The 25,486-nt window shown below is 43.7% G+C and overlaps 1 protein-coding gene across 4 annotated transcripts in view; it reads right to left on the reverse strand.

The window, feature by feature from the left end:
* The window catches only part of IQCA1 (IQ motif containing with AAA domain 1), a 102,193-nt gene that overhangs the window by 16,890 nt on the left and 59,817 nt on the right, over positions 1–25,486 (reverse strand). For all 4 annotated transcript variants that reach the window (XM_053947732.1, XM_053947731.1, XM_053947735.1 and 1 more), the window contains 7 exons: positions 24,136–24,211; positions 18,708–18,814; positions 18,414–18,503; positions 11,707–11,768; positions 9,163–9,245; positions 6,687–6,794; positions 3,747–3,943 (listed from right to left, as the gene is read on the reverse strand). In XM_053947732.1, the coding sequence (XP_053803707.1) occupies positions 3,747–3,943; positions 6,687–6,794; positions 9,163–9,245; positions 11,707–11,768; positions 18,414–18,503; positions 18,708–18,814; positions 24,136–24,211 (723 nt within the window). The remainder of the gene's footprint in view (positions 1–3,746; positions 3,944–6,686; positions 6,795–9,162; positions 9,246–11,706; positions 11,769–18,413; positions 18,504–18,707; positions 18,815–24,135; positions 24,212–25,486) is intronic.

Genomic DNA, 25,486 nt, shown 5'->3' on the forward strand with positions numbered 1-25,486 from the left:
CAATAGCAATCTCCCTTACATCTCCTCTGACAGGCAGATTGAAATGTTGGTGTTTTCCTGCTCTGGTATGAGAAGTCATTTCCTCTGAATGACATTAAAATGCCTGCCTGGAGTAACACTCAAGCCTCTCTTGGATCAGGGCTGCTGTGTCTCCTGCAAGTCCCCTCCCTGAAAAGGGGAGGGGGGGGGGAAAAAAAGAACTTGGCTTTTGCATCTGAAACAAATTAAAGTTTCATTTTTTCCCCAGTCCTATTCACTTGTTTAGGGCGTCTCCCACGAAACAACTGCCAGCAGCCAACACTTCAGTTATGGAAGGAAAGTTTCCTAATGGTCATTTTATGCTCTCCAGAGTTTCCTTTCATTACAGAAACTCTTTTGTTTGCACATAGGACAGGTAATCAAAAGTGTGAGGTGACTTCACCTTTATCACAGAGCACCATTAATCCTTATTTACTAAATCCTGGTGTTTAACAGTGCTTGTGTGGATCAGAAGATAAGAGGCAAAGAACTGTCATGTTTCCTGTCATTCACTCACAACTTGCAGTGGCAGGTCTGTATTTTGCTTGACTGACTCTCCATAAAGGCACTTCTGGGAAGCTGGACTACAAAGCTGGCTGGACAACAGTTGCTGTTTCCAAAAAAGCTGCCCAGAAGTGTCTGATTATGGAGATCTGGGGCATTTTCAGTGATCTCTGCACACAGGGCCCTCAGATAGAGGGGTACTGTGCTGGGTCTGGTAAGACTGAGAGCTGGGAATATTAAATACAAAATGTCATCTGCAAGCTACCAACTACTTCCATGGTTTGTCTGCCACATGTGCCACTGTCCAGTGTAGTCTTGCAGTAATCCAAATAACCAGATTTTTGTACCACGGTGAAAAAATGAACTTTTTGGGGAGGGCAGTTACCACTGTTCAGCTTTTCTCTTGTCAAGGAATTTGTTTTGAATGTGTGTTGTTTTCTTCAGCTCCTGCAGGGCATAGGAGATTCCTTGTGCTCTGATTCCTCATCGAACTTTCTCCTTAATACACAAACAATTTTCTTTGTTGCTACTTGTGCCCTTTTTATTTGTCCCATCTCTGACTCTATTCTGTGTTATCCCATGAAAACCCTGAAAACAGCAGCTAAACTCCCTCTCACTCCAGTTTTATTTTAGCCCCAAACAGCTGGATTTGTCCAGAGGTGTATCACACTCCAGCCCCTTATCTCCACAGCTCTCCTCTGGAGCTGCTTGTCAAGGCCTGTTCTAACAGGGCAGCCCAGTACTGGGCACAATGTCCAGTTGTGGTCCCATAAATGCCCAATAACAGGGAATAATTGATTATTTTAAGGTGTTTGCTATATTCTTGCTGGTACAGGCAGGTATTTGGCTGAGTTAGTGCTGCATGGACTTGAGCAGAGAGAGGGGGAATGAGGCACATTTGGCATTGTCAGGAATAAAGAGGTGGGATTTGACTGCAGAGGTGAGAGCCTGTGTGGGGGCAGGATTGTTTCCAGCCTGGCTCTGAGAACCTACAGGATCTGAGCTGAAATCCTCAGCAGATGGGGATGTGCTGGTGACTCAGCCATGGGGACAGAAGGTGATGGGAGAGGTGAAACAACCACAGGAAGTGGGAATGAAAACTGAACACAGTGGATTTGAATGCTGCCAGGACAGGCCAGTGTTGGGTCACAGGGTCATAGACTGGCTTGGGGTGGAGGGGCCTTAAAGCCCATCCAGTGCCACCCTGCCACGGGCAGGGACACCTTCCACTAGCCCAGGGTGCTCCAAGCCCTGGCCAACCTGGCCTTGGACACTTCCAGGGATCCAGGGGCAGCCACAGCTTCTCTGGGCACCCTGTTCCACCCTCACAGGGAAGGACTGAACACCCAGGAAAGAGAAACCCTGTGCTGTGCCATTGGCTGGGCTGTGAAAGCAGCAGAGTTTGAAGCAGTGCTGCTGCTGCAGTTGGAACAAGGTAAGCAGGGTTGCTGTGCCTGCAGCAGTGACTGCTCAGCATTTCCACTCTGTCTCCATGGCTACTCCAGGGAAATTCATCCTGGGCTGTGACAAATATGATCCATCACCTGGGAAAGCCTCACCACTGGGAAAACACAACAGCCCTGATGCCACGTGATTGTGAGCAACTCCATCCCAGTAACTCACGGGGCTCACTGAAGTGTCACTGTCTTTTGCAAGAGGTTAAGTAGAGAGAAATAAGCTTGGACTGCTCCCCGTGATTTTGAGGAAGTTATTTTTAATTAATGTGGAAGAATGTAGGGGTTTGTATGTACCTGTAGGCACACGTATACATGATGTGTGTATATATACACTTATTAATGTGTATAAATACACATTTTATGGACACTCCTCTTACTGTTCATATTATTTATAGGCAAGTATACAAAAAACCCCGTGCAATCTTCAGCTGGAACCTTGTCCAGGAGTACAAAGACTTCCCTCATTTCTCCTGTGCTCCAAGCCCTAGTGCTCTAGCTGGGACTCAGTGAAGGCAGGGACGGTGCATGCCGTGCCTGCAGCCAGAGCTGGGCTCTGCCATGGATGAGGGCAGAGAAATGAAGTGCAGAAAGGTGACGTGCACAGAAGAGGGGCTGTTAGCTCAGGAAAATGGCTCTAAATTGTTTCAGGGAGTGCCAGGCCCAGTGTCAGTGGCACAGCATCAAAGGTGTCTGACCACAGCACCGCCTCCTCGGGGGTGGCTTTGCTCATGGCTGTTCTGGGAATGGAGGCACCTGTCATAAAACCTGCTCTAACACTGCATTCCATAAAATACAGCTGATAAATCCCCGGCAAAGCCAATTTTAGTACACCACTGGCACTGGAAAAATAGTCCCTTTGGCTTTTTCCTACCTTTTTTTTTTTTTTGTCTGGAAATGTTTACCAGCTCCCATCCAGAGCAGAAATGCTGAGGACTTAGAATCTGGAAGAAATCTTGCCAGGATAGTGTATTTTTAATTTTTTTTTTTTTTTTTTTTTTGAGGAGGGTTTGGGCTGTGTTCTTCACAGTTCATATGCCTGCTTTCATTTCCAGATTTCTTATACATTTCAGTTCCTGTAATCCTGAACCAGGATTCCTTCTTTTGAAGAACTTGCTGATAGGTAAACAGAGAGCAATACAGGGGAGAGAGCTCTTGTCCAGCAACAGCCCCAGAGAGGAAATTTCTGACCACCCTTAGCCTAACATTTGATTAAATGCTGCATGGCAAGCATTCCTGGCTGATGTGCACATAAACAGAGAACAGAATTTTCTTTATCTGTGCTGCTTTTCATATTCAAGGTAACACAAAGCACCCATAAATCTTAATGTGAAAAATATGGCTGCTCCCAGTGATTTCTCCAGGGGCATTAAATCCTCTGCAGAGCTGCACACACTGGCTGTCAACAAGTGGTTTCACAGAATCACAGCATCATTTTGGATGGAAAAGGCCCCTAAGCTCAAGTCCAACCTTTGACTTATCACCACCTTTCAACGAGTCCAGAGCACTGAGGGCCATGTCCAGTTGTTCCCTGGACACCCCCAGGTATGGGGACCCACCACTCCCTGGGTAGCCCCTGCCAAGGGCTGGCAGCCCTTTCCACAAAGAAATTCCTCCTGAACACTTGAAGGTAGGGAAGGAACTCCAGATTGGGTCGGGCAGCTTTGCCCAGGCTGTGTCTGTTCCTTGTTACAGAGGAACAACAATTCCCTGTTTGTCCCACAAAAGAACTGGACTCCACCTTTGTGGAGAATTCCCCAAGAACCACACCTTGAGAATCATGTGAAGCATCATGATCAGGCCATCCCTGCCTGGATACTTCCCAGTGCTGGAAGGAGTGAGGTTGAAGAGGTTGGCTCCTGTTTCTGTGCAGATGGCATGGACCAGCATTTTCTTACCAACACCAGCGGGTCCTGCCAGCAACAGGGATTTCACCAGAGGAGCATTCTCATGGACAGTTTGGGAACCTGTAAAAAGTCATAAGGCACTATTATTGCTTTCATTTAAATCTGCCATAAAGGTAATGGAATGATTCCTCCTTTTTTATTCACCATAAATAATTGATAATGTGAATTAATTGTTTCCTTCCTATGGCATGAGTGCTCTTGAGTTCAATTCTGTATAACCAGAGCTGAGAGCCCAGCAGATTTAACATCTCTGTTTGCAACAAGACTCATCCACCCTTATTTGTACCTCCTGATGAGAAAACTTCACTTTTAAACCCATGTGAGCTAAAAGAATGATTTTGAGACTAGAGGAAATGCGAGTGCCAGGGTTGCTGTGCTTCATTTGCTGTGACTGCTCAGCATTCCCACTCTGTCTCCACGGCTGCTCCGTAAATTCATCCTGGGCTGTGACAAATATGATCCATTCTGTTGGATCTGTCTGTGTCTCACAAACGGGATGGGACCCTGACTGGTTGCAGACTTAGGATTTATTATCTGCCTGTATCATACAAGCAAAAAGCAAGAGACACAGAGAAACAACAAGATCTGTGCAAATCCAGATCAGAGACAAGATGGCAGCTTAGGCTTTGCATTCTTAATTTCCTAGCTTCCCATGAGAAGGTTTTGAAATTTCCTGGCCTTTCTCAGCTTTATGTCTACTTTCTGGGGTCTTTTTGCACTGTCTAAAGTCTTTTACTCTTTTATATTCCTACAATCCATCACCTGGGAAAGCCTCACCATTGGGGAAACACAAGCACAGCCAGGTTTAGGTGGCTGATGGGGATGGAACTTGTCTTTCCTGCAGCTGCCACCACATGAAGTGGGGACAGGTGGAGTGCTTCTTGCACTCCAGAGGTGGAAGCAGCAGAAATGTCAAATGTTTTGTCCACGCCCGCTTTGCCTCAATGCCTAAAGATGTGCTGTGTCAAGAGTTGTGGCGTTTACATGTGTTTGAAAATGTCTGTGAGCATCCACTACATCTGGAGGTCTCTCAGCCTGGTGTCCATCACACTGTGGGAGTGAAACTGGCCCCAAAACTGACGGGCTGAAGAGGGAGCCTTTGCCTTCGGCTGGAGAAGCCCTCTGGGTTAATGGGGATGGCTGCTATTTAAAACAAATCCAATCAGGGTGGTTATCTGTGTCCTAATGGTTTAACATCCCAAATAAATGACAGGGAACTGAGCACAGAGACAAATGCCATTATTCCAGCGCGGTGCAGGGTGTAGGAAGTTGTCAGCCACCCAGGCTTTATTAATATTTGGTCATTCCACAGCAATCCATTACTATTGCACAAAGATTTATTAGGAGGGGAGCTGCAGACTCCTCTGTGTTGAAGATGAAGTATAGCTTCTACAATTCTTTCTCCTTTCAGCTGCTTGTAATTTTCTTAATGCCATTTAAGCTGGGGCTTTCCTTGCCATCAGGTGGCTATTTTGAGCAAAACTTTCACTTCTGTGATACACAATTATCTCATGATGAACTAGTTTGGAGACCAATTAAGTGAAATGTCATCTGTAACAGATCACCCCATAGGTGAAACCATTCCTGTACCTTTTTTTTTTTTTTGGCTCATGTTAATACCTTTTGTTACTCAAAGGCATTTTTCAAACTGCTCTTGCAAGTACCTTTTGTTTGTTTAACTAGTCCAGGGTCCCCTCTCCCTAGAATTTTTGCCAATAGTATAAATGGCAGAAAATGTATGGGTTCTCTTGATTAAGGGGTGTCTCAGGCTTGATTTCCCTAGATCAGATGGTGTCAAAACACAGCTTTGGAGGAGTCTGGGGATATGTGAAATACATATTGCAGGCAGGGATAACTGCTGAGCTCTCTCAGCTGATTGCAGTCAGACCTTCAGCCAGCCCCCAAGGGCTTACCCCAAACCAGCTGAGGGTGTTGTTCCAGGTGGGAAGAGCCCCATCCAGGCTGAAGAGAGAATAACCTGAGCACTTTGGAAGGAGGGAAAACCAGAAGTTCTGTGTCAGCTTTGCTCTGTGTTCCAGAGTGGGAGGCAGGGAGATGTTGGTGATTTTGCCCTCTAAAGGGGATGAGCAGACACTGACACAGCCTGGAGGAGTTAAAATCTCCCTGAGATCCACTCAGGAATGGAAAAGGATGCAAGTGAAGTACTGAGGCTGGAAAATCCAATCAGAAGTGGAAAGGGAAGCAAACGGGGTTTTGAGTAAAGGCCCCCGAGACAGGCACTTCTTGCAATCATTGGAGTTTGGCATAATGCCATTCCCAGGTGAAATATGGGATGGATTTTACATTAAAGCAAACAACCTGACCCAGCAAAGCCTTGCTAGATATTGGCTAAGCCTGGAATTAAGACTGCACGGGCATTTACAAGTGTTCTCCGCAATGTACAAAATTTATCCAGACTAATTTCTCCAACAATTGCATTGTGCAGCACTGAGTAACATTAGCCAGCTTGTAAAAGGTAAATTGCAACCTTAGCCCTTCCCTTAACTTGATTAATTTTGATCACTGGAGCTTGTTTTAGCTATTATCTTTCCCAAGTGGTTTCCCTTTATGTGCTGCCATTCACAAACTGTTGCCATGCAAACAGAGATGGGCTGGGGAGGGGATACCTGCCTCTCTGCACTGTTAAAATGATCCAGCCCTCACTCTGAAGGCTTCATTGAAAAACGATTAGACTGCAAAATGCTTCAGATTACCACTAATCAACCCTGTCAAAGCCAGTAAAATGCAGGTTTCTGACAGGAAGCAAAGCCCCAGCGTGTTCTGCCCTTTGGTGTGCTCTTACCCAAGGGCAATATTCCATAGAGTGCCACGAGCTGTCTGACTTCTGGGATGGAGGGCATGGGCTGGGCACCTGTCTCCCGAAGGATGCTCCTCAGACAGTCGTAGTAGCCTGTGAGGAGGAAGCAGGAGCTCAGCAAATGTGACACTGTTGTAGAAAGCATAACTCGGGGAATGAGTGTGTGCCACAGCACAGGGCTGTAACACACGCTCAGCAAAGCCAGGCTCAGGGACTCAAGCTGGGCAATATTCTGGTGGGATGTGGCCCTGAGAAAGGTGAAGTGCAAAGGGAGATTGGAGCTGAACAGGCTGTGGAAGTTGTTCAGCAGAGAGCAGACGGTTTCGAGTAACCTTTTAAAGAAACTTTGTGGAGAAGAATCATTAGCAGCGCCATAAATCACGCTGCTGGCAAAGGATTCCTGGATTTGGGATTTTGCAGGGCTAGAATCCCAGTGAACCATGAGCTCTCAGAAGGATTTCAAAAAGGGGGAAAAGCTATTTTAACAAGCTTTTCCCTGGCTGGGTCCCATCTCAGCTCCTTGCTGTGTTAGACGTGTAAGCGTGTCACCTCATTTGGTGGGGCTCTCTGCTTTGCAGTTCACCTCTTTTTTTTTTTTTTTTTCCCCTTTTGTTCAAAAAAACTTCCACAAAACAACCCAAGGAAACGAAAAATCCCTGACATGAACTGAAACGATTTAATCTTGCCTTGGCTCTGGTTGCAGAGCTATAATCACGTTGCTTGCCCTGTCAAAGTCCATATCCAAGCAATGTTGGAGAACAAAGATACAGGAGGATGGGCCACAAGCAGGAAAACCAGTTGTCATGTAGTCAGTGATTATTTCTAGCATAAATTACATGTCATTATGGTGATTATTATTGAAAAATAATAATATGTTATGTTTTACTGGAGATAAAAAGGCAGAGAGCAAGAGGCCTCTGGAGCAGAGGTAAATTAGCAGTGGTTAAGAGCAAAAGTAGAGATAATTTGGGGGCAAAAAGGCAGACAAGCCCTGGTGCAACTGCCCCCTCCCCTCTGAAGAATAAAATTAATTTCAGGTTTTATCTTTTATTTAAGGAGAAATCAAAAGAACGGGATAGGAATTAATCTTCACAGATTTAATTAGAAGGCATCAAAGGGTTTAATTGCAACTGCACATAAATCACAGTGGATATTCTCTGACTAATTTAGATAAGGTCACCAAGAAAATTAGTTCAGTGATGTCAGTTTGTCATAGAGGGGGGACATTTTGGTGCCTTTACTGGCTGTGTAGCACAGTTCCACTCTTTGTCCTTTCCCCAGGAACTGCAAGTGACCTTCCTTAGGCTCCAGCCTGGAAGGCTGAGTAGATGAAGGCTTCTTTCTCTGCAGGCTTTGACTGTGTCCTTGGACTCTTCAAGAGAGCTTTTCTGGATTTCAAAAAATGGTTGGAGATGTGCTGTTTTAAAAACATTTGTAGTGGGGGGATGTTTGTTGGACAAAAGTGACCTTGATAGGTTGGGAGACCAAAAGAAGAATGAAAATCTTCCTTTATTTGGTGGTCTTTAATGACATGAAACAGATGGGACACTTAATTCAGAGAATTAACAGCTCTTTAGAGGAATGGCAGAGGCTCTGGAGGCTGAACTTGGTGCTTCTAAGAATTATATAAACATGGCATTTGGGGGTGATAGAAGAGCATTGGTCTTTTCTGCCTTGGCCTTGCACTATCAGCCTGTAGCACTTCTGCTTCTGGATAGCTACAAATTCAAACCACGGCCTTTGAAATACCTGAATCTTGGGTTGTTTTTTTTTTTTTTTTTTGCTGTGATTTCACTGTGTGTCACCAAATGTTTGTGGACATGGTGTTCGACCCCTCTAAAGTCTGAAAATGTGGGGTTTGGGGTTTTTTTACCCCTTTTTTTTTCTCTGTAGAGCATAGATAAGCAGGTCTGGCTGCAGTTGCAGCTAACAGAAACCAGACAAGAGGAGTGTGAAATGCAGAACTAGGCAGAGACACATCTTACTCAAATGAAGATATGCCTCAAAGCACTGCTCAAAGTTCATGGGCAGTCAGGGAGGTGCAGGGAAGGGGCTGAGTCTTTACAAAAGACAACAAAAGCTGGAGGGAGAATTTTTGCTGCTCTCTGGGAAATATTCTGCATGGATTATGACCCCCGCTCAGTTAGACTTGCACTGTCTTGCCACTGCCTGGCAAGGGCTCCTTAAAGGGTGTTCTGGTTTCACCTCTGGTTGTGACATCCACAACCATTCAAGGCTGCTGGTGTTGCTGCCTGGAGTTAAACACCAGCTCTGCAAACACATCCTGGCTTCAGCAGCAGAAGTGAAAGCTCCTGAGCAGCCTTGATTTGCATACCTGGCTTTAGAGATTCAAAGTGCAGTGACTCTTGAACTCAGTCTTGACTGGAAGTAGGGGTCAGTGAGGGTGGAATGGCTGGAGGTTTGATCAAACACCACGTTTGCTCTAAAAGGGGTACTTTACCAATGTAGTCAGAGAGATTCACATTCTTGACTTGGATGAGCAATCCTTCTTCTGCAAGTTCCTGGTACAGGGATTCAATGGTCCTACAGGCAAGAGACATCACTCAGAAATGGCCAGGAAAAGCTCCGTGCTCTCAGAACTGAGCCAGCCTGAGAGTTATTTGTTTGCCCAGCTTTATAAATGCCTTTTGTGGCTCAGAGGTAGCATGATTAGTGCCATCAATGTGAAATCAATAAGCACACTTTCTGTCTTGTGCTGAGGAATCTCTTTCCCTTCCTCACATGCTGAATTCCCCTCTCCTGCTGGCTCCATTTACCCATTTCCAGGTGATGCCAGATCAGTTATGACTTGTGTAATGGACTCATTCATTAATATCAATTACTGGGAAATTATTTTTAAATTACACAATAATGGCAATCCTAACACTACTATACCTGTTCACCCAGCTCTCCAATTAGTACTAATTCATTAATTCTTCTTGGAATTTACTGTGTTAGCAACAGACAGCCTCATCTCTCTGGGAACACACTGGGAATGTCTCGCTCAGATCCACCACCTGCAGGGCTGTGGTCAGAGGGGGATTGGGGCAAAAATGTCCAGTGGAATATTGCCCCATCCCTGGCAGTGTCCAAGGCTAGGCTGGATGGGGTTTGGAGCAACCTGAGCTAGTGAAAGGTTTTTGTTTTTTTTTTTTTTTTCATGGCAAGGGTGGCACTGGATGGGCTTTAGGGTCTCTTCCAACCCAAACCAGTTTAGGATCCCATCAAATGGGCAAAACTTCCCCAGTGGAAGTTACTCCCTATCTCCATTAGTGGCTGGAAGTAGATCCCAATAATGAAGGAGTTAAAACACTTAAATTTGTGTCTGGTTTTCTATTGATGTGGATCTTCTCTACGCTCTCTTTTGGAATTCTAAGTATTAATTCCAATGGCATTTCTGGCACTTGGTTTTATAGAGTAATACTGCTTCCAGGATGATGTGTAAACTGAATAAACCTGTCAGAAATTCTTAGTGTATTGACAGCACAAACAATATTGATTTTAGTCTTTTTAGATCTCTCAGTGTTTTTCCACACTTTTCACATTCTTTCCCCTCAATTATTCTGTCTTTCTCACCTATCTTAATTGGGATGTCCTGGTCTGGCTACAATAAATATATTTAATAGTGCCTCTCAGCTGGCTAATAAACCTACAGGTATAATTTGAGGTCTGCAGCCTTTTTTCCCATTTCAGCTGAGGAGTTTTATGTTTATGCAGTCTTAGTGGCACAATTAATGTAGGAGTAGCAATAAGAAAACCCCAAATTTAATGCACCTTCAACAAGGTTGATTTTGCTGCTCTCACTCTTGCTTTCATCCTCAGTGGTTTTATGTTGGGAATGCATCATAAAACAGGCAGAAGGTGGAATGGGACTAACCTGGCAGCTCTGGTGGGAGCAAGACTTCTGCTTTTCCTGGTTTATTATTTTTACTGTGCCAGTTAAATGATGCATGTCCCCTCCAAGGGAGGGTGATGTGACCAGTCTTTGCTGACTGAAGGCCCCTGTGCCCCTTCACAGGCCAAAAGGGAGATCTTGAATCTCAGTTATTCAGTCCCTCTCTGGGTTATTTCTGAAATGCACAGCAGGGAAGAACAAAGCAGGGAGCCAAAATGCCAGATAAAAAGCCAGCTACTAAAAGGTTCATGTTTTCAGCTGGCTGCATGGTAAGTTTATATCTAAAGAAGGAGGTATGTGCAAGAGCAGTTTTAAAAGCAAGCAATATATCAGACTTTGGCATTGTTCTGCAGGAGAGGTCCTGCTCTGTTATAATCCATGAGACATGGATTTTAAAAAATATTTGCTTGGAGGTGTTTTTATGTTTTTTAATATATTTTAAAGCAGGTAAAGAGATCATTGGCTGATTGTGTGGTACCAGCACCCAAATGATGGAGTCCAGGTCTGGCTGTTCTTACACAAATGGCTTTGTGGGGTGAATTTCACTGATTGTGTGTTTGGCATTGTGCTGTTCTCCAGCCCTGCTCCTGGATCAGCTGCTCCCTGTGGTGATGCCTCTGTGGTGTGTGAAAAACAGCTGGATTATCAGGGAACACATCACTGTCATGGCAGGGCAGAAGAATAAATCCTCTCAGATCCTCCAAATAAAATAAAAGTGCTTCAAAGGGTCCACAAGAAGTGGCCAGGTCTGCCAGGACTATTATTGATCCATGAGACTGATTTATGGCATGTACACTACAGCTCAGCCATGAAGGGGATTTGGGGAGTGCAGGGGCTTGTCTGCAGCCTCCCTTATTGGGATGGAAAATCTGACAGTCAACAAACCAGCCAGGTGCTTCTGCACCTGCAGAGAGGGGGAAAGAGGCACACAGGGCCAATCTCCTGCTGAAATGCTACGTGTGCTTAGCTCTGCAAACTGCAATTCACCCACCTGGAGGTGATGGGACTGGTGTGTGGCAGCAGAATGGGGATTTTAATTTGTGTTTGGTGGTGCAGATGAGGAAAACCAAGGCTGATATTGGAGATCTAATGCAGAGAGGTTCTCCTTACCTGTCAGGTGTCAGATCTCTCTCCAGCTCGGGTATTTTTTTCTTCCCAGGTGTCTTTTCTCCCTGAGGACCACACAAGCAAGCAGGAATTAGTGACTTCAGCACAAATAAATATTTTTGAATGTACTGAAGCAAAGTGAGGGCCAGAACAGCCAGTGCTTCAGTGTTTGAATGTAACCCAAAGGGAAAAACCATATCCTTAACCAGCAGTGCCACTGCTACATAGGAAAGCATCCCAGGGTCATTTTGCTGCAAGGGAAGAAGCTTCTCTCCTTCCTTTTGCTTGGATATTAGACTTTTTTTTTTTTTTTTTAAATTGGCACAGCTGCCCAGGACAGTGGTGGAATCCCCAGCCCTGAAGGGATTTAAAAGCTGTGTGGATGTGGCACTTGGGGACATGGTTTAGTGGTGGCCTTGGCAGTGCAGGTTAAGGGCTGGACTCGATGATCTCTCAGGGGCCTTTTCCAATTGTATGATTCTTACACCATGATTTTTCTTGTGCCCAGTTCTCTGGGTGAGGGGGGATATGGCCCTTGCTCAAGAGGGAAGCAGGAAGGAAAAGGGTGTGGGATCCAAGTAGCTGCTCCAGAGACTGTTTATACCTTTTTAAAAAACAGATATATAGCGAAGTAAAATATATAATCAGCTTCCCTGAGGGAAAAAGCTCCTGAGACTCTGGTGACCCTCCTAACCACTGGACATCCTTCTCTCTCCTAATGCCTCAGGGAAGAAGCTGGAAGAGGTCAGAAAAACACAACCTGCTCTTTTCATCTTTTCACCACAATTTCACCACAGAAAGATTTTGACTCCTGTGCCTCATTTCTTTACACCTTACAAAAAAACCTCGTGGCAAACATAAATAAGGAAGATGTGACTCAGGCTTGTCAAGCCCCTCCATTAATTACAGCTCAGGAGCCATAAATATGGTTAGGGATAATTAGTAGTGTGGAGAGGGCATCATTAATCCATGGTAGTGCCCACCACTGGTGTCTGAGCTCCAGTCCTGCAAAGCACCTCAGGATTGCTCCAGTGGAACTGTTTACACAGAAACCTTGGTGCACCAGGGGATTTCTCCAACAGCTTAAATTTAAGCACGTGCTTAAATGCTTAGTTGAACAAGACAGCTTATTATTTCCAAAAGTTTATGTTCACTTTCCTGGGAATACAGTCATTTACTTTGCTTTTTTTATAAGAGTGAATACTTCTGCAGAGCTCTGGAGGCTGTGTTGTTGAGTTAAAATAATCCTATCCAATTATCTGGAAAATGCTGGGCTTTTTCACAGAATAGATCAGCAGCCCTCAGGAATACATCAATTTCAGGTTTTCAAGGATAGCCACAATGTAAGGAACCTGTGGTTCAATCACCTGTTCCTGTTTGTGATGCCACAAAGATAATGCAGATGAAAATGCAGCCTAAACCCAGCACTACATAGATCAGCTACTGAGAAAAGGAGATGTTTTGGGTTAGGATAAAACAAACAACTCTGTATTTGGAGAACTATACCGCAGGTTTCTTTACATAAATAAGTCTGGCAGCAAATATTCATCCAAATGTGCCAGGGGGGTTTTGTTTTGAAGTAAAGGAATGGGAAGAAGAAAGCACATGCCATGCTGTTTTAACAACTGTGGAAATATTGAAGCTGTCACTGGTTTATTTTTGCTGTTCCTCCTGTTTTGTCTTTTTAACTTCTCTTCCAACAAGCCAGAAATTACATATATTTGTGTCTGACTGGGAAGAAAAGCTCGTTTCAACCTATGTAAAGACACTAAGCATATGTTGAATTTATTGGCCAACTGGTATTGTCCTCAAGGCAGCTTCACCAATAAAGTAACTCCAGAGCAAAACAAAAATGAGCTGTGTGGAGGAAAAATGTGTTTTCCTAATTAACAACAGCATTTGTGGGGAATTTGGCACAGGCTGAGATGTGATAAGGGCAAATATGAATTGTAGACAATGGCTTGTCTCCAAAATGTCTTACTGGGAACTGCTTTTATTTAGGAAATGATAATGTTTAATGAATGTGAACACGCTGCTCATTTATACTGGAAATCTCCTTGCTGCTCTCCCTGAAATGCCAGCTGGGCTCCTGTGTAGCCATCCTTTGACTGGGTGATTTCCTGCTTTGCTGACTCCCACGGAGTGAGCCCATCAGGTGGCAGCTGGCAGGGACACAGGGCTGTGTCCCCTGCCCAGGGGGTGGCTTCTCCTGCTGTGTGGGCTCAGCAAACTGTTTTGGGTAGCTCAGAGGTTGGAGCACACAAGAACCTGACTTCAGACCAAATTCCAGAGCACTGGCTGCTGCTGGGATGGCACCAGGAGGGAGAGGGTATCCAAATGTCTCCCTGAGTGAAATTATTGAAACTGGAGGATCTGTGGCACCCTTTGGCTGTGATCTCACAAGCCCTGGCTGCAGCTACAGCCACCACAGGTCACGGAGTCATGGAATGGCTGGGTTGGAAGATCATCCAGTGCCACCCCTGCCATGGGCAGGGACACCTTCCACTATCCCAGGCTGCTCCAAGCCCCATCCAGCCTGGCCTTGGGCACTTCCAGGGATCCAGGGGCAGCCCCAGCTGCTCTGGCCACCCTCTGCAGGGCCTCCCCACCCTCACAAAGAGGAATTCCTTCCCAATATCCCATCTAAACCCACTGTCAGTTTGAAGCCATTCCCCCTTGTCCCTACGTGCTGCTTTAACAAGTCCCTCTCCGTGTTTCTTGTAGGTTCCCTTGGGGAACAGCTACAGGAGGGTGGTTTAAGGGAAACCAGCAGCAGCTGATGCAGTTTTTTTGGGGATTCCTTGGATCATGTGAGATGCTAAAGATGGCAGGCTGGGCAAATGCAGCTTTGCACTGGGCCTGGGTTGAGAAGTCTGGTCTGGCAGTGCTGAGGTAAAACAAGCAGCTTCTGACACTTGCACTGAAAAAGTGCTCAGACAAAGATGAACGGGCTGAATGAGGGACTCTGATCTGCCATCCCTGTTGGATTTAGGATCCAAAGAGGTGACAGCTGCCACAGCTGGCTGAGGGCTCTGGGTGCAGCAGTTAGAGGAAATCCAGCAGGGCTTGGGAATCAGAGCCCTCAAACCCAGCCTTTCCTCAGTTCTCACTCAGCTGCTCTCCTGGCCTCCACAGTTAGTTATAGTTATAGTTATAGTTATAGTTATAATTATAGTTATAGTTATAGTTATAGTTATAGTTATAGTTAGTTATAGTTATAGTTATAGTTATAGTTATAGTTATAGTTATAGTTAGTTATAGTTATAGTATATATAGTTATATATATATAGTATATAGTTATATATTATATATAGTATATATAGTATATATAGTTATATATATATAGTTATAGTTAGTTATAGTTTAGTTATAGTTATAGTTAGTTATAGTTATAGTCATAGTTATAGTTTAGTTATAGTTAGTTATAGTTATAGTCATAGTTAGTTATAGTTATAGTTGTATAGTTATAGTTACAGTTATAGTTATCTCTTGTCAATATTTCTGTCAGAGCCATTTGTGCTTTTCTTTGCTTCTGCCCAGTGTCACCAAAAAGGGATTTCCAGAGCTGTGTTGAGGCCTAGCCCAGAAGCGAGTTTTCCACTCTTAGGTTCTCATGTCCCCCTTTCCTGGGTTTTCTGTGTCTTTTCTCCTTTTTTTTCCCCCTGAATTCTGGCCATGCCTTTGTGTAAGTGTGGGTGTGTTCATTTCCAATGCATTGCTTTACCTGCAGTGGGGGATCAGAAATACATCCTTGGGGGAGCAGAGCAGGAAAAGCAGCACAATGGGCTTGAGAGAAAGAGCTCTGATAAGCTCTTAAATGTAACTTCCAGATCAGTGACTGCCGTGTTCCTCACTCAGAGGACATCTCCCTCCCAGCCCTTCCTCAGCCTGTCCTTTCCCAGTGCTCCCAGTCCCAGCTTGGTGATCCCTGGCAGGGCAGGGGATGAGCTGCCACTGTGCCAAGTGAAGGAAAATGCAATTTACAGCAGAGCTGACCCACATTCCTCTGTTTCTGTTGTAACTTCATCCCCTTTCCAGAGGCAGTCATGGGACCAGGAGCTCTCTGGAAGAATCAGAGCCCAGCAAAGTGTGTCTCTTACACAGGACACTCTGCTCCAGCCCCTGTCAATGCTGGGCCATAAAGGTGGGACAGTCTGGGTGTGGGGAGCTTCCAGCTTGGAAAGAGGCACAGGATCTGTGACTCCAGTAATAGCACTGTGCTTTATTGAGTATTAGGTGCAATCTCATTAGTTTTGCTATTTCCAGATCAGCCTACTGCTCTGGAGACCCACTTGTCATGAGAAGAACAATTTTTTTCACCCAAGTTCATTCTTCCACAAATCTGGCAAATGGGATTCTTATCTTCAGGAGCTCTAAGAGCAGTTCTCGGTAGGGTTAAGTGTCAGCTTTTAGCAGTAAGTGGTATTGGAAGGTTTGGGAATCAGTGATAAAGTACTTAGGGAAATAAAGGAGTGGCTCTGGGTAGGCCTGGAGATGTTATATATTGTTTTTCTTATATCTAAGACCTGAGGTGTCTGGAACTCTGACTGGAGGGGAGAAATTTCCCTTTAGAGTCCAGTTCCAAAATGTATCCTCGCTGTAATTCCCACAAAAGGGACTTTAAAACTCAGATTTGTTCCCGTGGGTCAGGCAGGTTTTTTGTTTTTAAAATGGATTTGACAGAAATTTTCTGAGTTGTGAACTACTCATCTTAAGGCTTGGAAAGGCACAGAACACCTACCTCTGCTAGGGATTATTCCCTGGCAAAGAGAGCAGAAGAAATCCCTCCCTAAGCCACAGGGAATGGCCAAACGTGGCATCAGGAATTTGGGATTATGGTCCCTGGACACAAAATTCCACCTGTAGAAGTTCTCCTGAAGAAATCACCCTTTCATTGCCCCTTGCCCACTGCCAGAGTGCAGGAGAAGGTCTGATTTCTCTGAAGAATGTTGAATTCTCTTGAGAATGCAGAATATCCCCTTTTGTTTTTTGGCAGGGGGATGTTTCACACTGAACTCCAGACACACTCCTGGCTTCAATGAGAACCTGAACCTGTTATTCCATGCTGCATAGCTGAGGGGAGACATATGGGACCTCAGATGTGGCTTGAAAAACCAGAGATTTTTTTGCTGAATAATAAATTAATGAGCTATTTCCAAAACTTTCCAGCTCATATTATTCTTATTATCTCGAGCAGGCTATCCTAAAGCAGATCTGCAGTCTGTGTGCACAGGTATGCACTGGTTTGGTTTATGACTGAGATATTTATGCAAATACTAATGGGAAAAAGCCTTTACCAATACTGGATGGACATTTTAAATGGCTTTGCACAGGGAAGATGTGTTTTGACTAACAGTGCTTCTTTCCTTTCGTTCTCCATTCCTCAAATAGAACTGTTTTGGCTTGGGTAGGATTTTTTTTGGATGAAATCTTTAAGGAATTTCTATTATCTAATTAGTACTTCTTTTCCTGCCTCATTCTCTCAGGCTACTGTCACAACTTGGGAAGATAAAAGTTAAATAATCTCCCTCCACCCTAAGCTATTCCAACACTACACTGAAGGAAAAAAAAACAACCCAACCCAGCCCCTAACATAAAGCTCTGTAATTCCAGGGTGACATTTTGCAGCAGGGCACTGACTAAAAGTGTCTGCCCATGAAAACTTGGGGGAGATTGTTGCAATATTTTGTCTGTATATCTTAAGCCCCCCCCTATTTTTGAAACAGATTTAGGAATCCAACTGGGATCAGCTTTCAGAGCTGCCCCAGTCTTTTCTTATTAGATTGTCCCTGGAGGTTTGTCAGGTGAAAGAGCATTTTTAAAGATAATTTGAGTAGAAGTAGAGCAACAGCAAGTATTTGCATGCTAAAAGGTATTACAGAAATGAAATACAGCATGAGATTAGGGTTGGCTATTTGCCCTGAGGGTTTTAAGTGGATCTGCTGATTGAGTGGTGGGGTGTAAGCTTTGAGTTATTTTGCACTGACATGATCTCTAATTTAAATGCTTTGGTAAGGAATTTTAGAGAACCACAAGCTGTGGAATTCTTCATATGATAATGCTGTAAAACTAGATGTGAACATGACATGTGCTATGTTTTGGCGGGGGGGTTACCTATTTTATATGCCTAAATAAACTTGGCTTAATTGCAAATTCCCAAACCCTTCAATAGGATGTAGTAACTTAATGAGTACCTGGCTGTGTGTGATCTATGTGGTGTTACAGACAAATGAAAGGTTACATCAAAACATTCAGAGGGAATTTTTTTTTTTTTGGTGTATGGTCTTGAAACATAATAACCAGTCCTTATTTAGGAGGAAAACAGCCAGCAGCTGGAAAACTCACTGGCCTCCAGATCCCTGTTTTCCTTGGAAAACTATTAATCTGAACTGGTCACCCTAAAGAGAGGGATTGCTTCCATTTTGCTGTTTGACTGCATCCAAGGATTTCAGAAGGGTGAAAATCTGAAATATCTTGTAGTGATTTATCTCTGGAATAGCTCAACTTGTCCTAAGCAATATTTATACAAGTTAAAGAGCAAGAGCTAATGAGAAGGCCCTGAAATTACCCACAGGTGAAGAGATTTTTCAGATGTTCCTAACTTGAGATTCAATAAATGTTTAGCGGGCACATTTTGATGTTTGTACCTGAGGTTTGCACTGATGGAATTGAGACTTTGCCCCTCAAATCTCCCACCTTGCTGCTCTTACCTTGTCTTTCCCAGCTTTGCCCTGAGGACCTGTCTCTCCATCCACAGCCTGTTTGACTCTCAGCAGCTTCTGCTGCATCACTTCATCCACCTGCTCAAGACAAACAGAGGAATCTTCCTCAGTTTTCTGCTCTGCCACCTCACCCCAGAGAGCTGTTCAGCTGAACAAGCAAAGAACAGGTAGTAGGGACTCTGGAAGGAGGGAAGGTCTGTGCCAGGGCCAGTTCTTACAGCTGGAGAAAAATATACCCAGGTAATGCATGTGATCAATGTCCTCTTGCTATTGTAAGCACACCTGCACTCTGATCTCTTCCTCCACTTCCTCCCGTTCCTCTCCTTTGATCAGCTCTGGGTCATGATCCTGGAGAAAATCCAATCTGTTATCTCTGTTCTCCCAAAAGACTGTTAGCCAAAAGAAAGAAAAAAAGGGAAAAAGTTACAGAAGCCATTGGTTTCTCCAACTGCTTCTGGAGGCAAAAGAAAGGGTGGTTGTAGGCAGCTTTCATTAAATTATGAGCTGTGTGAAAGCAGCAGGCTCTAGGGACCCGTACCAAGTTCAGAGCCCAGTTGTGTTAGGATCTGCAAATCTTGAGGTTATAAGGGATTTCTTCTTTTGCCTTGGGTTGCAGAATGGTATCAGAATTCAGGAGGATAATGGGATAGGGAGGCTGTCATTTGGAGGTTGCAAAGCTCAGAGCCTGGAGCGTGCTCAATCTCCTGCCTGATGCTGGCATTATTTTATTTATTTCCCAGCACAGGGCTTCAGTCTTTTCCATGAAGAAGGCACAGGGGTGGCTCCTGCCCTGAAGGATGTGCTCTCCACCAGTGTCACTTGGCTTGGGGACCAAAGGAAGAGGGGTTAATTCAAACCACAAATTTCCCTGTTCTCCCCATGGCTCAGTTAAAGCTGCTGCATCCTGGGGAGCTGGCCTTTGTAGTAACTGCCAGGAGGCTGAAAAATGGGAATAGGAGCATAAAACCAGCACAGAGCACGTGGCAGAGAGGGAGGGGACAGCAAGGGTGACAGAGCAGTAACCTGCAGCTGACCACAAGGGATGCATGGCCACACAGAGGCTTCATTTGGGGGGATTTTAAACCAATGCAGAAATTAAAAGCAGTTAACCCCAAAAGAGATGAGACCCACCTGATCCAGCCCCTCTGTTTTGAAGCACTGTGCAAAAGAGAAGTAATAAGGAGACCTAACACCCAGTCACAGCAAATTTGTGAAGCTGGTGATGAAAAAAAGCTATTTATGATAAAGTACCTAATGATCCTGAGGTGCAGCTCATTATTTTTGTTGAGGCAAACTGCAATTTGCTCTTTAGAAAGAAAACTAAATGAAGTCTGACGAGCTGGGTGCATATCTGAGTTCTCTAAGTGCCTGATTTTAATGGAAACACCTCTTTTTTCCCTACACTTCTCGAGGTAATTTGAAGGAAGACAATTCATATCTTGCCTTTCAGGCCCTGATTGTATCTTCCTAAATGACAGCTAATCTCCAGCTGTATGTGCTAATTCAATTTCCCAGTGATTTGAAATGACAGTTTTCCACTTTCAGACCCTGGCTCCTCTATGAGTCAGTTTTGTACAGACATTCTATTTTACAGAGATTATATTTGATATTCTCCCCTGTACCCCTGGCCTGCTGAAGGCACCGTGCAAATTCAGAAAGGTTTTAACATCCAAGTTTTAGTTAATCCAACACTGGCTGCTCTTTCCATCCCCAAAAAAATTTTCAGGGCCCAATTCCAGGCAGAGGATTTGTAGTTTTACAAAGTTTATAGAGGGAATAGTTCTTGCAGGTGAGTAATCTTAATTTCACCACCGAGAATGGTGGGGATGGAGGAGGACAGGGGATATTTTGGTAATGAAAGAAACTCCAAAGTACAGACATTTAATTTCTTTAAATTACTTGTGGGTCATCAGAGGGCATGACAGATGCCATGTAATATTTCAGGAGGAAAAGCTGATTTGCCCCAGTTATGAGGTAACTCCTCCAGCCTGGAATTCCAGCCCTGGGGAAAGGGGACATCACATAGGAGTTATGTGAATTTTTAAACACTTTCCTGACTGGGTCAACAGGTTGCAAGTGCTATGTTTTCACAGGAGTACCAGGCTTTAGAGATTTATTTTTCATAGAGGGATCCGTAGGTTTTTCTGTTCTATTTTTTTTTTTATAATTGTTTATTGTCATTTTGTAGATTGATTAGTGGTTAATACCCACTGCAGGCAAACCAGGGAGGGTCCCCCCAGACTCTGGTATTACCTGGCAATGAGTTATCTGAGTGTTATTTAACCACTGGGTTAGAGGGGCCTAATTTTAGTCAAGAGATCAATAACTCATAGGTGTTAGATACTCTGTTATTCTTTTATAGATCAACAAAATGTTTCAAAGTTAATTTTAAAGGGGGGTCAGGAGGCTAAGGATGTTATGTTTTCACTGGCTGGTCAGCAGAGTCTGGTATTTTGTTACAGGCAGGGTCAGCCAGTTCCAGGAGCTATTTCTGTGCCTGTGTGTATGTAGTGAAATTTATGTCACCTTTTCTAAAATAGTGTATGCTTATTTTGGGATTGTTTTATATGCAGAGCTAGCTCAGGGCTCAAAGGCAGCCCAGACCACTCCTAAATCAGCATCTCAGCTCTGCAGGCCAGTAGGGAACTCCAATATCCCAGAATTTCACAGAACAGCCTGTGACTAACAATTATAAAATACTTATTTGAATCATGAAGCTTCTCTTGAAATGGCCACTTTGAACCTCCTGGCAAAAGGATTTGAATCTCTTGAAGGCTGGTTAAAAATACAGAGTATCACCACACCTTCAAGGAATATTTGGACACACCATGGAGTATTTGAACTCAAATATCCTCTGTGACACTGAGCAAGTCATAAATATCAACTGGTCAGCTGCAGAATGGGGAAAATAGCACATTGCTGCCTCACACTGCAAAAATACACTGCAAAAACAGAGGGAGGTAAAGGCTCAGCCTTACATTTGCCCCATGTAAACTCTGGCTATTGCAGTGTGAAAGGAGATGCCACACAAAGTGGCTGTTTCCAAGCACATCATTTAAAATAAGTGTTTTAGAGCTTGGCAAGTGGAGTTTAGCAACTAGAAAAAAGGCCAGATACAGCTCTAGGAGGATAAAAGGCTTCATGAATTCCAGTGAAGTTTAGGCAGCAGCTCTAGTTTGGTAGAGGACTTAAAAACACAGAGTGAAGAAGTTTGTAAGTGAAATGTTTAGATTTTTGTCAAAACTGATGTATATTTTAAAAAAAATTTAAGTAAGCTATGTATAAAGAACCAGTTTCATAGGATGGGAACAGGTTTTTAAAATTAAGTGTTGGGGGCTGTGACAAAACAAAGATGTTTGTTGTTTGGTCAGCTGTCATTTGGGTGAACTTCAGACACACTTATAAGGGGCTTTGTATTACTCCTGATACAAACATTTCTTAATCAAGCTCTGTTGCTTCAATCATGTTTTCAAGATTTCTGCACTAATAAATCTGAACCTCTGTGCAAACGCTGATAGCAAGTGACCTATTTCAAATAAGATTAGAGAAAAAAAAAAGTTCTCAACAGAAAAGTCAAATAGAAAGTCCAAACCCAGACCTATTTTTTCCTGCATAATTCTGTGACTGAGAGGAAAGCAGCCTAAATTTAAAAATACAAGAGACTGCTTGCACTATTCTGGGTGGATGTTGTTGTAGATTAAATTCTGATGAGAGAATTAGATTCAAAGAATCCGTGGTTAGATTAAAAATAAAACCATTTTGGACAAGCCCCAGGTAGTATTGTGTGAGTGCCCTGCAATGAAAAGCCCAAAGTGCTGCAAGGAGGAATTAACAGCTGTTTACTAAAAATAAGTGTGGTGTCAAATAGATCTGGTTCACTGGGAGAAAAGGAGGAAAAAAACCCCATCTGAAGTTGAACTGCATAGCTACAGACTCCTCCTGTCTCTAAGGCAGAACTGCAGGTATTCTTTGAAGCCTGCAAGAGAGCTTTCCCACTCGGAGGGTTCCTGCTTGTGCTCTGTGCAGAAAAGGGCTCCTTCTCATGTGCCTTCAGAGCTGGGGAGCAGCTGGCAGCTCCAGCAGCATGGGCTGGAGATGTGTGGGTGTGTAACTGGGAAATGGGAATCACAGAGGCACTCACACTGCGGGAATAACCCCAAAAAGTTCTGTGTTTGCAGGGCTCAGAGCAGCTGTCCTGCTGGGAATGGCAGAGCTGCTGTTCAGATGGTTTGGGTGATAAATCCCCATCACCCAAGGTAGTTGTGAAATCTGGGAGTCTCCATTGCTGTCAGAGTCACCTCTGTGGTGTTTTTATTCCTCACTCTGGTACCCCCTGCTCTGCTGAGCTTACAGCCAAGCATGTTTCCTCCAAGGCAAACCCCTCCTGCCTCCCTTCTGCTGCTCCTCCCCTGCCCTGGGCACTGGCTGGGTGGGAGCCCCACTCTTGCCATGGCTGGGTTTGAGTTCCAGGGGCAATTTCATCCTTGGCTAGCTAAGGAAAGAAGTTTGGATGGATTTGATGCTTATCTAAAGCTCCTGCTGCCTTCAGCAGGGTTCTGATGTGGTATTTGAGAGCAGATGGGATGCAAAGCTCCTTTTTTTTTAGCCAGAAAGCTGCTCTGTGATTTATAAGGTGTAAGAAAATCCTAATTGTTACAAGTCAGAGGTCAGGCCAAACTACTGATGCACATTTAGCAAGTTTAAGTTCACTTCTTTCTCTCCAGCCAGCTCAAATCAGGCAGAAAACTTGACACCAGTAATTTGTCAGCAGGAGGGAATAATGGAGACTTTTCATATGAGGAATTTTAGCAAGGCACTAACTCTGAAGAGTGGAGAGCAGAAAAGATATTTTTCCACACTGTATCAGAACAGAATCTGCAGAGATGCAGCAAAAATAACCCCATTTTCCACTTTAGACAAGTGCAAGACTTCCTAATTCACTTGTGAATCAGGCTGAGCACTGAGGACAAGTGTTGAAGAGATAAACAGAAGTAACAAAAGCAGAGGAGAAGACACAAGAGATCTGGAAAAGAACAAAATGCCCTTTCATGATTTTTATTAAGAAATCCCTGCTTTTTGGTGCTTTCTCCAGATGAAAAACCAGCCAGGCCCCTTGCTGAAAGTCTGGGTTATGTTTTAGTTTCACACACTTGGCATGAAGCAAGTACATGCACAGTTTTGAACCTCTGCTTGAGAAGATGCTCCTCCTGTTCAAAGATATCATCAAAAATAATTGGAGTAGCTGTGAAGGAATCCATGGACTCTTCCATGAGTTCTCACTCTTGGAGGAGACAGGACAGGTAGAGTTACAGAAGTATGGAAACATTGATGCTGAAACTTGACATACAGTATGGTGCTTTTGAATTTTTGGCTATTCTGATGTCATCCTTGTTGCCCTCAGAAAATCCTAAAATGCCTTTTTTTTTTTTTTTTTTTTTGCTTCTTGAAACACTTTGCTTTGAGTTTGTTCACTTTCACCCACAGGAATGTCCCTTCCTGCATGATTAGCTCAATGGTTTTGACAGATTCCTTGGAAGAACTGAAGTGCTGAGAGCCTCCCTTCCTAAATACCATTTTTTAATCTAACATCCTAATTTTTATAACGTTCCATAGTTTGGGCAGCTGCCCACTTGACCCTATAGGAATGACATTCCCATTAAGCTGATCTGGGAGAACATTCCAGCTGGAATTGTTATCTTTTTCTACTGACCTTGGTACTGAGAGCTTCCTTCCTCCAGCATCAAAAGGAAATTGCTTGGACCCATTTTCCAGCTTTCATCCACTACCTAGATTGGGGGGAAAGTGAAGAGAGGAATTGCTGACAGCATTGTTTCACAGAATTATGGAATGGCAACCTGAAAGATCTCATTCCAGCCCCTGCCATGGCCAGGGACACCTTCCACTAGCCCAGGTTGCTCCATGAGAGAAGGGCTGTCATTTAATCAGCTGAAGTCACCAAATTAAACAAGAATTAAACTCCAGCTTGTTTGAAAATGTAATTTAGGTAGGAGACTTGCAATATTGAAGTGGAATTTAATTTAAATGCCATTTTTTTCAGTTACTTTTGCTGCTATTGCCATATTCCTGAAACAGTTCCATTTCATGGAACCAATATTTCTGAGGGATAAACCTCCCGGAAAATGATCACAGTTTCTTCATCTTGTATCAGTCCTAAGTCTCAAGATGTGAGTGAGGTAATAGTTGAAAAAGAGAGATTAGATCACTGTTTGGGGAGGAATTGAATGTGAATTTATACCAGACAGGATCAGGATTTTGCTAAATAACCTGCAAACCACTTGTTATCAACAAGACACAAAGTGCAGCTCCTGGGATGGTTAAAACTAAGCCCTCCCCCCAAAATAAGCCCTGTAATTAGGGAAATATCTGCTACCTGCAGCTACAGCTGCAGCCCCATTATGGGAGTTATCACATATCTGTTTTTAATTAAAGTATCATTACAGTAATTCCAGTTTGGGCCCAGAAGGACAGGAATAATCTAAATACATTTATCACTTCTAACTCTATAGATGGATTTGAAAGAGACTTGGGAGGTTCTTGACTGAACATCAAGAACTGTTTTGTTTTAAAACTTTGTTTAAAGTGTAACAAAAAGTTGGAGGGTTTGAGCTCAAATCCTCAGTTACTCCAATGTATTCCCAGTTTCACAGGGTGTGGCACTTTGAGGTTCATCCTTGGATCATTTGCAGTGGGCAGAATCCTTCTTTTACCATTTTTCCATGGTATTTTATAGAAAATGATTAATCCATGATGTTCTGAGAGGAAATGTGTCAACTATTAAAAAACCCAACAAATAAATTCCCCCCAACCAGCCTAAAAATGGGGTTTTCATTTTTAGCCTCTCAATACCACAGGACACATCAACATTTTATTGTTATAAATAAGCCAATGAATTGTTTTAGTTATTTGCTTCACTGATTTTATACACTGATGTCAATGAAATCATTGTGTCAATTTAATTGATTTTAATCAAACCCACTCTCTTGTGTCTTAAGGACAGTTGCAGTTCTGTTTTCTCTTGCCTCAATTAACAGCCTAAGAGT

The sequence above is a fragment of the Vidua chalybeata genome, chromosome 7 (assembly GCF_026979565.1).
Source record: "Vidua chalybeata isolate OUT-0048 chromosome 7, bVidCha1 merged haplotype, whole genome shotgun sequence".
Classification (NCBI taxonomy): Eukaryota; Metazoa; Chordata; class Aves; order Passeriformes; family Viduidae; genus Vidua; species Vidua chalybeata.